Source organism: Dryas octopetala, chromosome 3 (assembly GCF_963921425.1).
Source record: "Dryas octopetala chromosome 3, drDryOcto1.1, whole genome shotgun sequence".
Taxonomy (NCBI): Eukaryota; Viridiplantae; Streptophyta; class Magnoliopsida; order Rosales; family Rosaceae; genus Dryas; species Dryas octopetala.
The window spans coordinates 4,713,299-4,728,285 of record NC_141368.1 but is presented as its reverse complement, the minus strand read 5'-3'; the positions used below and the strand labels follow the sequence as shown (position 1 = coordinate 4,728,285).

Here is a 14,987-nt window from a genome sequence, read left to right as displayed (position 1 = left end):
GTGGTTTCGGTTCCAACTTCCAACCATAATCATCATAAAAGGAGATGCATATGGTTGCATTACTGCATGACAGCTGTCTGGTATGTCCAGTCTTTATCGAATAAGAATCCCTACACAATTTTCATATCTACAAAATAAATGGTATAGATTATTTTTGTGCAATATTTCCTCTTATAAATTATTCAATGACCAGCATTATCCGAATTAATTTACATTTTTCTTTTTGCGTGATCAAATATTAGATACAGGCTGTACAGCTCAACACATGACCATGTAGACATTAGGCCATTAGGGGATGATGCATCGATCCTGTAGAAGCCCATTTACTCACTCGTGATAATAGAGTACGGGCCCCAACAATGCCCAACCGATGATCATCAAGCAAGAAAGGCCCAATAGAGGCCCATCAGAACTTTTTTTTTTTTTTTTTGTTTCAAACAAGCATTTGTATAATAACTTAATCTTGTCCATGACCTGCCAAAAAAATAGTTATCTTGTCCCTGAGCTCTAGCTCTGTCTTGGAGTGCGAGGTGGCTCAGTTGGGAAGGGATAGAACCTAGATTGAAGTTATAGCAAACAAATTAGTACACTTACTTTAAACATTAGATTTTAAAAAAAAAAAAATATTAGAGACATAAATTATTATTCTAACTTTTTAGATCTCAAGTGATATAATGATACTAGAGGCACCGATTGTCACAACGCAACTATTTAAAAGTTTAAAATGATTGCATATAACCTTAATTAGTTGACTATTAGAGACGGATTCCCGCAAAGGGAAAAATTGCCATTGCCACAGCCAATTAGTGGGTTAAGGGTTCGATCGCCCTTCCTAATCTACCATGGATATTCTGCGTTCACTAATGTCCCGTGAACAGTACACTATGTGCTACTAACAAAGTAAACAAAGTAAAAGGCAAACACGTAAGCACAACAAGTTGAACACAAACTTACAAACACTGCGACTCTCTACCATATCTGATATCTCGAGTCTTGAAAGGACCATAGCATAGCAGAGCCACATATTTGCAAGCCATGCCTAATTAGCCTCACCTCATAAAACAGAACACTTTGTCTTCATGTCTACTCAGCAGCCACCACGTGGAAAAACACTATTTACTGCTTATCTAGTCTCCCACCTCCCCCACTTGAAGCAACTTCTCTCAACCAAACCAACAAGACACAACCGAAAACATTGCACAAGCAACTTATTAATTACAACCAAATCTTTGAAGAAAGTGCTATTGCATTATTTTGAGTATTTTTAAAGCATGGAGATCAGCATAGCTTGCTGCTCGCCGAGGGCATTCCTGCCTGGTGTTTCGACACAGCATTCGACTGCACTAGTGGCTCCATCAACCATCTCTGCATCGTTCAACTTCAAGGTGTGTGTGAAAATTAGAGTTAGCTTTAATTAATTTCATGCATGTACCTCACCTATATGCATTTCACGAAACCAGTAGGCTTTCACCACCTTTGTATGTTGATTATTATGTACCCATGTAGCTCACTTAGTGATGCATATACAAGGTCACATAGATCAAGTGCTCAAAAATGTGTAATGAAATAAGAGAAGAGCTCAGTGGTGTGATTGAACTTCTTAAACATGCCTCTGTATATGTCTTTAGAATTTAATTTCTCTGAGTTGAACATGATCCACATGGTGTTGTTATTGGAGCTTAATTCCTAATTGTGGCAGAGCCTAAAATCAAGCAGCCTCTTTGGGGAATCATTAAGACAAGTGCCAAAATCATCATCACTAAAGGTCTCAAAGACAAAACAGACTTCCCTTGTCACCAGATGTGCAATTGGTGATAGCCTGGTGAGTTACAAAAGAAACCAGTTTTAATATTCCACCATAACTAAGATTTTGAAAACTGAAAATTCTGGGACAAAATGGTTTAATTTGCATGAGTTTGGGACTGTAGGAAGAGTTCCTTACAAAGGCAACCCCAGATAAGGGGCTGATCAGGTTGATGATGTCTATGGGAGAAGCATTAAGAACCATTTCCTTCAAGGTGAGAACAGCTTCTTGTGGAGGAACAGCCTGCGTTAACTCTTTTGGGGATGAGCAGCTGGCAGTGGATATGCTTGCTGACAAGCTTTTATTCGAGGTAAGATCATACAACCAGTGATAAGTTTCGATCCTGCTTATCATTGAACTGTGACCGATCAAAATTTGGAAGTCAAATTCTTTCTCAAATCTATCAGAGTACATGTTTATTTTCAGCATCACCAATGAAATTAATGCCTATTACATTTGGTGCATTCTTAGGCCTTAAGTTACTCGCATTTCTGCAAATACGCTTGTTCTGAAGAGGTTCCAGAACTCCAAGACATGGGAGGCCCAGTTGAAGGTCTGCAAGTCCCATCATCATTAATTCATTATCATGCAATTACAGATCATATTTTATAATCAATTGCATGTTTTAACTCTATTCCTAATGGGCTTTTACAATATGAACAGGTGGATTTAGTGTTGCTTTTGATCCACTGGACGGCTCCAGCATCGTTGACACAAACTTCACTGTAGGCACCATCTTTGGGGTGTGGCCAGGAGATAAGTTAACTGGGGTAACTGGGAGAGACCAAGTTGCTGCAGCCATGGGAATTTATGGTCCTAGAACTACATATGTTCTTGCTCTTAAGGACTTCCCTGGAACCCACGAATTTCTTCTTCTCGATGAAGGTGAGTTTGTAACAATATTATCAAATTTTCTTTATGCAACAGTTTTCTGTTACTAATTCAGTCACCCTCAACTTGTTCTTCATGAGTCATTGTCAAAGTTGTTGCTGTCCACCTTTAACCCTTCTTATTCCAAGAAAAAACAATTCATGCAAAGTATGAGGTACTCAATTCTGCTGACCTTAAAACAGTATCTCACTGATGTCTTGGTCAGGAAAGTGGCAACATGTCAAAGAGACCACAGAGATTGGTGAAGGAAAATTATTCTCGCCGGGCAATTTGAGAGCCACGTTTGATAACCCAGACTATGACATGGTTTACTTTCCTCTACCCTTTCTATTGAGCACAAAGAACATTGCAATTGTGTTATACTTATCAATAACTTAACCTCTAACCAGATCAACTTTTTATGAACTTTTTCTGCTTATGAACAACAGTTGATCAACTACTATGTAAAAGAGAAATACACATTGAGATACACAGGAGGAATGGTGCCAGATGTGAATCAGGTCTTCTCAACTTTTCCTTAATCAGTTTCTCTGTAATTTTTGAGTTCAGCACTCTTAAGAAAATAAAAAATAAAACGTTTATGATTTCTTTGTCTGCAGATACTTGTAAAAGAAAAAGGGATATTCACAAATGTGATATCTCCAACTACTAAAGCCAAGCTTAGGCTGTTATTTGAGGTAGCTCCACTGGGGTTGTTGATTGAGAAAGCTGGAGGTTATAGTAGTGATGGTCATCAGTCTGTGCTAGACAAGGTGATCAATAATCTGGATGATAGAACTCAAGTTGCTTACGGATCCAAAAATGAGATTATCCGGTTTGAAGAGACTCTATATGGGTCATCCAGGCTCAAGTCAGGGGTGCCTGTTGGAGCTGCTGCTTAAGCTATGTAGTTTGCCTTCCATGCCTTTTCAAATTTTCTTTTCTGTGGAAAAGAAAATCAGAGATATTCAACCAGAAATTTGTATAATGGTGCAAAATTTTCCAAGATGGTGGACAAGAATTACAAGGTTAAAAGTCTGTGACTGGATCAATCAAACAGGTTGATATTCAGTTTCAAAGGGTTACTTCTTATAGTTGTATTAGGTATATGTGCAATTGTGAACCTTATTCATCGTATTATAGCAGGTAGGTTCGTGCTTATAAAGCATACAGAAGTTTCTAAATTATTTATAGAACCAATTAATGCTTTCCATACAAATTAATATTGGTCCATTATCTGGCTTTGAGAGTGAAATCCCTGCTTGAGTTTGAACAAGTAACAGTCATGTCATCGACATCAAACATGTTTTATGTTCCTTAGCTTGTAGCCCGGACTGTATCAGACCTGAATGCCCTTAACTAAAATAGTTGTCTAAATCAGCTAGCATAGATTAAACAGTTAGTTTGGGCATACAGCAACATCCATTTTGTACATCTTTCAATATAGGATAATCTTTCTCTATGGCAGATATAAATAAATTATATAGTTATTGTGTCTACTCCAGGGTTTTTTTTGTGTACGAGACAATGAACACTTGAATAAATAATCAAATAAATTAATTTGTTCTATGGTTGTCTTCCAAATTTTGTAAATCCCTAAGTTATTCCTCGGAGTATCCCCTGATCAGCTCCAACCCCTTTGTCTTCAAAGGTAGATGCCAAACCATATATTGTGTCCTAGGATTCCTTGGCCAAACACTGTGGATGTCTTGAGATAAACCTTCTGATGGGCTAGTTCACCTCTGCATTCATTTTGGGATTGAAGTAAACAAGAGACAGATAAGCATGGTATGAATTCTACATTTTCTTTTGATTATCTTGGTAAAATGAGAAGTCAATGCAATTTATGTGTCTCCATAGGTATGATTTTTGCAATATCATAATATAAAATTTTCTTTATATATTGGTGAGATCATAGAATTCAATAGCAGCTTGCTTGATTACAGGCTTTACAGCTTAAGCAAAGTTTGGAACTTTCCCATTTTCTTCAGGCAGCTGAAGCCAGAAGTGGGAAATGGGGCGGATCAGTTGGTGGCATAGGTGATGCTCCCATAGACAAAGTGTGGACCATGGTTTCTCAAACTAAAAGACTATCAGAATGGATGCCAATGGTTGAGCGCTGCACTGATTTAGCAGGAAATGAAGGTGTTCCAGGCTATATCCGGCTAGTCTCCGGCTTCATGTTCCCTCAAGAAGATGGAGAAAGGTCATGGATCAAAGAGAAGCTGGTGTCCATGGACTCATCACAACATAGTTATGTTTACAAATTGGAAGCAAGCAACGTAGGCTTAGATGGGTCTGTAAATTCAGTAAAGCTTGTAGACTATGGGGATGATTCAACACTAGTTGACTGGTCATTTGAGGTAAACCCCTTAGACGGCACATGTGAGGACAGCATTATAGATTATCTGGGATTTCTCTATAAATCTTGCATTAACAGGATTGAGGCTGCTATAGAAGAAGCAGCATCCAAGAAAGTTTGAGTGGCAGGGTCTAAAACAACTTAAAGCATATATGTGAGAACAACTTGTGTCACAGTCTTGATTAGATTAGATTTCTGTACTTGTTTTTGTTAAATAATTCTCTGCTTATTCATTAAAAAAAAAATCAACTAGACTTTCTGTTCTTTTTCTTTTCCTATTGTTCCCTGCCCCCAATTTAAAAAATGTGGGATTTGAGAATCCATAGAGAAAAAGATGTGATATTTAAAATTGATGGGAAAGTTGAGTTGTTACTACAAATCCCATTTGTAATCTCCATTTTTCTAAGTTTCTGGACAGGACAGCAGGCTATATATCTAAGTCCATGAAAACCATTTCTCAACTATTTTTTACTTTTATGTTTCTGTTTTTGTCAACACCTGTACTCATACCTTATGGTCCATTTTCCACAGCCACAATTGAATTATCCTCCGTGTATACTATTCTGGAAAAGTACAAGCCTCCAGTACATTTAGTTAGAAAATTAGAAAAAAAGGTGGGACGTACCCTCATGGAATTATGCATTTCACTAGCTTTCGACTTTATCTCTGGTGGAGTGGTGTCCATGACTAAAAGGTTTTATTTTCAAAACGAAAAACATATATTAAAATCTTTCGATTCAAGTTTCTGTCCTTAATTATACCATGTCCATGATCATGGTCAGGGGGGATCCAATTTAATCAATTTATATTCTAATGTCTGCACAATTTGACCATGTGCTTAAGGTTTACCACAAAGTCACAAACTAGTGACCATGAGGTTACCATTTGAGCTAATTCAGGAGTAGAGAAATGAAAACTATGTTTCCCCGATTTGTGGGGAAACACGAGTTTTTCTTAGCCTTAATTTGACAGGGGAGAGGAGTTTGTGTATATATGACTCAAATATTACTAATACATGCATGCCCAAATTTGTGTGGAAACACGTACTAGAATCAACGTGGAACTCCCTCAAACAAGCAGGTTAATTAGTTTAAGTTTTAGAGAGAGAGAGAGAGAGCAATATTGTGCAGCTGAGCAGTAGGTATCAACTCTGCGATGGGTTGCAGTCAATCAATGCAAATGGCAACAAGTGCTTGGTGGCTTGCTTTAACATGGACAGATTACTACTTCAATTGTGTAGCATGCAAGAAAACATATATACCTAGAATACTAATGCATATGGCTCACATTTCCCATTCACCTACCGCCATACATGCACAAGGACCGCCTAAAATGGCATGACATTAATTTGCTTCTTTATATTATAAGATTAAGGTGGTCAGTCGTCATATGTTACGACGTAGTGCTTCATATACAGCCACCACACAAATTAAGTTACCAGCTCAGAGGTGCCTGGCGATCAAAGATGGAGTTCTGCAGGCTTCGAGCAATGCTGCTGATTGCGTTCTTGTATCCCGCGTTGGTTGAGTCCTTGGTTCGACACTATACGTTTAGTGTAAGTACATAGATTTATGTTCTATTATCATAGATCTTATTTCAATTAGATAAAATTGATGTTAAATTGAGCACTCCTTTAATCACATTTGGAAAGAAAAGATTATTGAGAAACCATGAACAACGTACAACAGCTTAATTATTAGCGTGACAATGGCCGAATTAAATATGCAGGTGGTCTTGAAGAATACAACAAAGCTTTGTTCAAGTAAGCCCATCGTCACCGTAAACGGGAAGTTCCCTGGACCAACTCTGTATGCAAGGGAAGATGACACCGTAGTCGTAAGAGTCACCAACCATGTAAATCACAATGTCACAATTCACTGGTAAGAATTGTCGTTTCGAACATAAGCAGAATATTCGAACACGATTGGATGTTGGCTAGGGTCACATTTAATCTAAGATTATTCATAAATCTTATTAAGTGATCATGTTTTTATGATGGCAGGCATGGGGTGAAGCAACTTCGAACATGTTGGTCTGATGGGCCAGCCTACATCACACAATGCCCAATACAACCTGGGCAAGATTATATCTACAATTTCACATTTACAGGCCAAAGGGGCACACTTCTTTGGCATGCACATATCTCTTGGCTAAGGGCCACTCTACATGGTGCCATTGTCATCTTGCCTAAGCGAGGCATTCCTTACCCTTTTCCCAAACCTGATAAGGAAAGGATCATCATTTTGTGTGAGTTCATGATCGATTTTTAACTAATTAAATCATTGCAATCAAGCTGTGCTATTGTCATATTGTAGGCTTTGTACCTTACTAATTTGATTTTATTCTTTAAAATTGTAGCTGAATGGTGGAAAGCAGATGTTGAAGCTGTGGTCAATCAGTCCACACAGTCTGGCCTGCCACCAAATGTCTCGGATGCACACACTATTAATGGCCAAGCAGGACCTGTTCCTGGTTGCTCTTCTCAGGGTACTAAAAACATGGGGTATACCTAATTTTGTAATTATGTTTGCCATTATAGAAATATCATGAGAATGTTCTTTTGACTGTTATATGTGACATTTCTTTCATAACATGTAAGTAACATCTTTATTTATATGATAGAACCCACGTGTATGTTGTGAGAGAAATGTCACATGTAATCATCACATACAAAATTATATTATTGGACAGAAACATTGATTAGGTAAAGTCCTACTTTTAACCAATAGTACCAAATTACATCTTAACAACATAGTATGTATGCTAGATATCTGATAAAAGAACAATAGTCACGTGTGATTAATCTGACAAATGTTTTAAGTGTATGTTGCCTCTAAAGTGAAGTGACTTTGAGGGATGTCATAGTTTTGTCTTTGTGTACATGTGCAGGGGGTTTCACTTTACATGTTGAAAGTGGCAAGACCTATTTACTACGCATCATAAACGCAGCACTGAACGATGACTTGTTCTTCAAAATTGCTGGCCACAATCTAACCGTTGTTGAAACCGATGCCTCCTACACCAAGCCCTTCCAAACTGACACAATATTCATCAGTCCAGGCCAAACCACAAATGCAATCTTAACAGCAAACCAGGGGATTGGCAAGTATTTAATAGTAGTCTCTACTTTCATGGATGCCCCAATTGGGTTTGACAACTTCACTGCATTTGCCATATTGCGCTACAAAGACACCCCTCAAAACCCCACTGCTTTCTTAACCAACATTCCTCCTCAAAATGCAACCCCAATAACAAACACTTTCATTGACTCCCTTAGAAGCCTTCATTCACAACAATACCCTGCAAATGTCCCATTAAGTATAGACCATTCTCTTCTTTTCACCATTGGAATTGGTGTTAATCCATGTGATTCATGTGTCAATGGGAACCAGCTAGTGGCTGCTATAAACAATGTTAGCTTTGTGATGCCAACTATTTCTCTCCTTCAAGCATATTACCATGGCATAAAGGGAGTGTACACACTTGATTTTCCAGCAAACCCACCAATCCCTTTTAATTATACTGGGAATTCTCTTTCTAACATCCAGACCACAAATGGGACAAGACTGTACAGGCTGGGGTATAATTCAACGGTTCAGATTGTCATACAGGGCACTGCTGTCATAGCACCAGAGAGCCATCCATCCCATCTGCATGGATTCAATTTCTTTGTGGTTGGGAAAGGAGTAGGTAATTTTGACCCAAACAAGGACCCAAAAACATTTAATCTTGTTGACCCTGTTGAGAGGAACACAGTATCAGTACCAACTGGTGGGTGGACTGCAATCAGATTCAGGGCAGATAACCCAGGTAAATAATCTACAGCAACATAAAATAATTTGGGTTTATAAAGTATATTTATCTTAATGCTAATGCTTCAATTAGCAATTTGTTGTTTTTTGGTGTATGTAGGCATTTGGTTTTTTCATTGTCATCTGGAAGTGCACACAACTTGGGGGCTTAAGATGGCATTCCTAGTGGAAAATGGTAAAGGCCCAAATGAATCTCTGCCACCACCTCCCACTGACCTTCCAACTTGCTAGAATTTCCAATCCGATCAGCTATAAAATCGATGCTTGAGACTCTAGACATCAGAAGAGTGTGCATGGTTGAATATGAATCGAATTGAGAAGCACAAAACAGTGAAAAGGTTTGCTGACAATAAGAAACAATAGAGAAGAACTGGATGGTTCAATATTTGAGTAGGAAATAGAAACAGCTGTTCAAAAAGAAAGTGAATAAAATAGGGTAAACTAGTTGTGCTGTACAATTTGAATTTCTGGTCCTTTGTCCTTGTTGGGTTGAAAGTAGTAGCATCATTGTTTTTGACATACTTCTTTTATGTTGAAGAAAGTAGAAAAATTATGGAAAGAAGTTGAAGAGTGAAAGGAATTGTAGTGTATGAATTGCTTGTATCTGCTTAATCCAAACAAGTTGTTTGTGTTCAAAAGGGTTATTATTTCTTCTTTAATAAATTCAGAAGGGCTAGAATGGAGTAATTTGAGTTTGGATTCTTTGGAAATTGGTGTTGAAATGAAAAAGGTGATTACCAAATATAACATTGAACTGACTTTTACATCGTTTGGGGGGAAAAAAGATGAAAAAACAAACGCGCCAGATAGGGGTCGAACCTATGACCTTCTGCTTAGGAAACAGACGCTCTATCCACTGAGCTACAGGCGCTTCTTGTTAATATTTACCATTGGTAAAATATTTGAACAAAAGACAAAGTAAGTTAGAAAAAGGGAAAAAACTAAAATAAGCATAAAAATTTGTCTTGTATATTACTTCCAAGCCAATAAACATCTCAATGTAGATAAGGAGGAATTCTCTTTTAAGTATAAAAAATGGGAATCACTGAATAAAAAAGTTTAATAAATGATTTGCAATTGACTAAGTCCACATTTCTCATACTTATATATATGTTCACCTCTTAATAGAGAATTTCTCAATATTTCAAAGCGTTATTAATTATATTTTTTCTCTCGTAAAATGCTTTTGTTTTCCTTTTTTCTTTTTAGTTTAGACCTAAACTCTCTAGGTGCGGTTATTATTTATAAAATTAATTCAAAAACTATGCATGAATATGAACACGTAACTACCATACAAGGTCGGGCTTGATGTTAGGTGAAGGACGCAATCGTCTAGTGCCTTAAAAAAGTTGAGGGTTTCCAAATGTTTTAGACCTCTTGTATACTTACTTACATATTATGTTAAACTTAAATAATGTACATAAATCATTAACGCTTTTATTTTTATGGTTTGTTTCGAGAATCCAAAATCTGAAGGCGAACCATAATAACATATTCTTAAAATAGTTCATACTCGCTCCCATAATCCCATTGCATAAAAGCCCCAACGCAACACCTTGGAGATTATTTTTTTTGGTCTGGCTTGGAGATTATAATATAAAAGCTAAAATTTTGTCCACAAAAAACCATTAAAGATAAAAAGTAAACATCCAATATTTATTTAACTTTTTTTTTTCTTTTTGGGTAAGAGAAAATTCTCTAGAGTATTAGGAACCAGTGACAAGTCATATTGCCACGGTCCACTCCCAACTTGCCACATGTTACGCATCCTTTCTCTTTCTGAACTCGTCCACAGCCACCACCATAGAACAACACTACCGAAGTGGTTCTAATTCATCTCCTTGATTCTCATATTGGCCCTCTCTTTTTTCTAATCTATATGTACATCTATATATACATTTATCTTTTCTCTTACTTCTCTTCAAAGAAACGAAGCAACTAATTTTTTCTCTTTCCCGCTTTTCTCAGTGTTGATAACTTGATTCTTTAGAATCTCTCTTTTCCTCAACTGGGTCTTCGCTTTGTCTACCTTCCTCGACCCTGTTGCACCTGGATCCTTCATATTTCACTCTCTTTTTTGGTAATTCTCTAAAATTTCACTTTTTGGGCTGAGAGTTGCTATAAAGACCTCACCTTTAAGCTTATTTTCTACGAAAGCCTCCACTTCTTTGATACAAATTCCAAAAAATTTCTCTGGGTTTTGCCCCTCTATCTTTTCTAGGATTATACCTAAGGAACCAAATCAGATTTCTCAGGTTTTTCCCAGATTCTCTCGATTCCCAAAAGTGGGTCTTTTTAAGATTCTTTAGTTTATGCTATAAAGAAAAGGAGATTCTTGATTCCCAGTGCCTTTTTAAGCCATTGTATGACTTCAGTCTCTCTGTCTCTTACTCTCCCTTGCTTTATATTGCTCACTCTCATCGCTTCTAGGACTTGAAGCTTACTTCAATAACTTTGAGATGATGAATATGTAAGCAGTTATTGCATATTAGGACTAGTAAGCATGGAAACTTTGTACCCAGCTTCATATATGGCTGACTCTAACTGGTTTATCCAAGAGAGCCAGAGCTCAGAATGGACTAAAGAAGAGAACAAGAGGTTTGAGAGTGCTCTGGCTATCTATGATGAGAAAACGCCGGACCGGTGGCTGAAGGTGGCGGAAATGATACCTGGGAAGACGGTTTTCGATGTGATCAAGCAGTACAAGGACCTGGAAGAAGATGTCAGTGAAATAGAAGCTGGCCGGTTTCCAATTCCAGGGTACCTTACATCTTCTTTCACATTGGAGTTGGATGATCGAGATTTCGATGCTAATAGAAAGAGGTCTTCAACAGTTCGAGGTTCTGAGCAGGAAAGGAAGAAGGGAATTCCATGGACAGAAGATGAGCACAGGTGACTTCCCTTCATTATATACAATAATCTAAAATCCTTTTTCTACTTCTAATGGTTAGACTATTTTCAATATTTTGATTTTTTATCTGAACAGTATAACATGTCTTGAATTCCAGTAAGGAGAAAATAATAGCTAAGAAAAATGATGTTATTAGATATACAACTTGTATGTTTAATTATGATGAATATGAAAGGCTTAATTCAATTTAAAGAAATCATTATGCAAGATCTATTTGAATTGATCATTTCATTTGCTTTCTTTTGTGAATAAAAACAGATGAAAATATATGGATGAAACTTTTGTTTTCTGTAATTTCCAACTAGTTTGTTTTGAACCTAATGGAATTTTCCACCCGTCTGCATTGGTTTTGTAGATATCGTTCAAAATTGACTGGTAATTGTTATTATTTCAATCTAAACAAGTCATGCATACAAATCTTCAAAGCAAACTTAATTTTCAAGTATCCTTGGTGGAGTAAATTATTGTAAAATACAAGCTGAAGTAACTAGCATGTTAGTCACATACTGAGTGTATAGCATACCGTTTGATCTTTATGTATTCTTTCTATTTTTGTTCATGAAAGTCTGGTAATGACTTGTAGGCGGTTTCTGATGGGACTTCTAAAATATGGGAAAGGGGACTGGAGAAATATCTCCCGGAATTTCGTAATCTCTAAAACTCCCACACAAGTAGCAAGCCATGCTCAGAAATACTTTATGAGGCAAGTTTCTGGAGGGAAAGATAAAAGGAGACCGAGCATCCACGACATAACAACTGTCAACCTCACAAGCACTACTTCATCAGAAAATAATAAGCTTCCTTTAGACCAGTCTCCACCAGAGCAGAAGTTCACTGAATCAACAAAAGTAGTACTTGACTGGGATGTGCCTAATGATGGAGAAGCAATGGTTTTCGGCTCAACTCATGGCAATCTTTTTGTGTCATCTCCATATGATGTAGCTCCAGACGACCTTAAGATACAGTTGCAAAAATTATACACTAGTGCTCATTATGCTGCTCATGCCAAACCCCGAAATTCAATATATCTAATGCAGTCCTCAAGACATCAGATACATGGATAAACAAGCCTTTTTGTTGTATTCATGGATTGAATATCCAAGTAAATAATTTTCTGCATAATTTCAGTATTGGCCCTTTATCATGGTTGTGTGCGGTTAGCTTAATAAGGATTTGAGTTCGTTAATAGTTCTTGAACATTACAGAATGATAAATCCCTCAAGTGTAATGTCTGAAGTCTGAACTGTAAAATTGAAATGAATAGTAAATTTGCTCTTCCCTTCAGGACTTGAGTTTGTCTAAATCCCCCGGATGGTTTAGCTGCGAAAGAATTAGACAATAAGTGCAGTTGAGTTGTGAATTAAACATGTATACATCAGTGAGGTAAGCTGCTTAAAGTTTGAGGACAAATATCTCAGAAAGCTGTGAGAAACTTCGGAGTCTCAGACACACACACACACACACAATATTATACTATATATTTCAGGTTGGCAGGGACATAATTTGATCTTATATCATTTCTCTGTTTTATTAATTTTCCAAGCCTTCCTTGCTCTTCATTTAGATTGCAGGCTGTATATGTTAATGATTTGAGGACAGAATCCCAAACTTCTGCATCTCCATATCAAACCATAGACCAAGAATAAAGTTATTAAGATACTGATGAGAATTTACGAATTTTTTGCAGTTTCCAAGTGCGTGGTCTTATTACACTATGGATTTGCACTTGGAGTGGCTCAGGTTTGGTCAGACCACTCTATGGTTTCACACGTGGAATGGTTTTGTGACCACTTCAGAAAAGCAGCCATGTCATTGGGTGATGTGGCTTAACAAGCTGACTCACTGGGCACTCTTTTGGAAATTCCACAGTATCTGATATATTGCTTGACCTTTTCTCCTAAAAAAACTTTCCACCATTATTTGCTTTATATTGCATCCAATATGGCCAAATTGACCAAGTGATGGCCTCCACTAGTAGATGCTGAGTTTGCATTCCACTTAATAAGCATCCCCAGCTTCATTCCATCGTAGGATATAGAATGATCCACGTAAGAAATGCCACTGCATTTTACAATTTTCATACTATCTTTTCCTCCTTCACCAATCCAAGTTGGTCTTTTCATTGATACTTTTTCTTTTTCATCCAATCCCATTGTTAATGGTGGCTAGACTTTTGCATCAGCATAGTGGCATTTCTTTAAGTCTTCAAAAGCATCATGCTTTACTGTGATGTATGTTTATTTGAGAACCTACAAATGGATTTTGCAGACTACAATCCTCTTCATGGAAACTTCAGAGCATAGCTTTGAAATTATGCAGAATCAACTCTTGACCTTGGAACATAATATTATATATTGGTTTATCACCAGATGGGCTCAAAGATTTTTCCTTTTGTATGATCTCAAAACTTTGATACTACGATACCATCAATATCAGTGTTTCATGTAGTTGTTACCAAGCCTCGTACTAGTTGATTACTTAAATGGGGCCTCATGAATATGTATTTGATGATGATCAGTATCACACAGGTAGGCATTCCACAAATGACAAATGAAATAAACAATCATGTTAGTTCATATGGTGTTACTGTGTTTGTTTTCTTTTAGTTGGTTCTACTCTACCAACCATTGTTGCTACTGGGACTATTGTGAAAAACTTAGTGCGCCTTGTTGTCACTTTGCACTTTGTAAACCACACACTGAGTTTTATAATTTCCAAAGCAACATGAGCAATATGATTATCCTTATTAACTTTTCTTTCTTTCGGTATATGACATAACCATCAACTTATATTAGAGAAGTCATCTTTCTGCAAGTTGCATAAAGCAATGCTTTATACTAATTTTGATCAAATCTTTGAGAAGGTTAAACCATTCACTTTTAGCCCTTTTTTTCTCAAATACTAAAGGGCAAATCATTCTTTTAACAAAATTTTCTGATTATCTCTCTGTTGTAAGCCTTTGGAGCAACCATGCATCATGCTTCATGCAGGGGCCATTTTCATATCAAATCCTGCTGGTGCAGCAGGGTACACTAGAGTCCAATCTCCATGACACCTTCATTGGCCCACATGGATCTTAGGATAATCATCCGGGAAAAGATTTTTGTTTTCACATATCAGAGGATAGAATTAGGTGACTGTCATAGTTAGTACTTACAGTTTTGCAATTTGCCAACCTAATTATCATCTGTTTATGAAAGTACAGTAGGGTACCATCTATTATCAAAG

General features: G+C 37.1%; 4 protein-coding genes and 1 non-coding gene across 6 annotated transcripts; 4 read left to right on the top strand and 1 right to left on the bottom strand.

Moving 5' to 3' along the window:
* The first annotated feature begins 1,145 nt into the window (after positions 1-1,145).
* LOC147289899 (sedoheptulose-1,7-bisphosphatase, chloroplastic-like) lies at positions 1,146-3,861 on the top strand. The gene is made up of 8 exons (XM_086236411.1): positions 1,146-1,385; positions 1,700-1,822; positions 1,929-2,114; positions 2,276-2,357; positions 2,468-2,689; positions 2,901-3,001; positions 3,124-3,195; positions 3,295-3,861. The coding sequence occupies exons 1-8, from the start codon at positions 1,272-1,274 to the stop codon at positions 3,574-3,576; spliced, it is 1,182 nt and encodes a 393-aa protein (XP_086092537.1). The 5' UTR covers positions 1,146-1,271; the 3' UTR covers positions 3,577-3,861.
* A 172-nt stretch (positions 3,862-4,033) lies between these two features.
* Positions 4,034-5,441, top strand: LOC147289898 (lachrymatory-factor synthase-like). Its single transcript, XM_086236415.1, has 2 exons — positions 4,034-4,462; positions 4,666-5,441. The coding sequence occupies exons 1-2, from the start codon at positions 4,460-4,462 to the stop codon at positions 5,155-5,157; spliced, it is 495 nt and encodes a 164-aa protein (XP_086092541.1). The 5' UTR covers positions 4,034-4,459; the 3' UTR covers positions 5,158-5,441.
* A 1,060-nt stretch (positions 5,442-6,501) lies between these two features.
* LOC147289897 (laccase-22-like) lies at positions 6,502-9,079 on the top strand. 2 transcript variants are annotated; one of them, XM_086236409.1, is made up of 6 exons: positions 6,502-6,591; positions 6,804-6,916; positions 7,039-7,283; positions 7,395-7,523; positions 7,926-8,846; positions 8,949-9,079. In XM_086236409.1, exons 1-6 carry the CDS (start codon positions 6,502-6,504, stop codon positions 9,077-9,079), a joined length of 1,629 nt encoding a protein of 542 aa, XP_086092535.1. The 2 variants fall into 2 exon arrangements, with proteins under 2 accessions (XP_086092535.1, XP_086092533.1); XM_086236407.1 differs by having other exon boundaries at positions 6,765-6,916.
* A 567-nt stretch (positions 9,080-9,646) lies between these two features.
* TRNAR-CCU (transfer RNA arginine (anticodon CCU)) lies at positions 9,647-9,719 on the bottom strand. Its single transcript has one exon. It is a non-coding gene; the product is annotated as a tRNA-Arg (tRNA).
* Positions 9,720-10,690: 971 nt separating this feature from the next.
* LOC147289895 (transcription factor DIVARICATA-like) lies at positions 10,691-13,043 on the top strand. The gene is made up of 2 exons (XM_086236875.1): positions 10,691-11,740; positions 12,343-13,043. Exons 1-2 carry the CDS (start codon positions 11,352-11,354, stop codon positions 12,821-12,823), a joined length of 870 nt encoding a protein of 289 aa, XP_086093001.1. The 5' UTR covers positions 10,691-11,351; the 3' UTR covers positions 12,824-13,043.
* Positions 13,044-14,987: the final 1,944 nt, after the last annotated feature.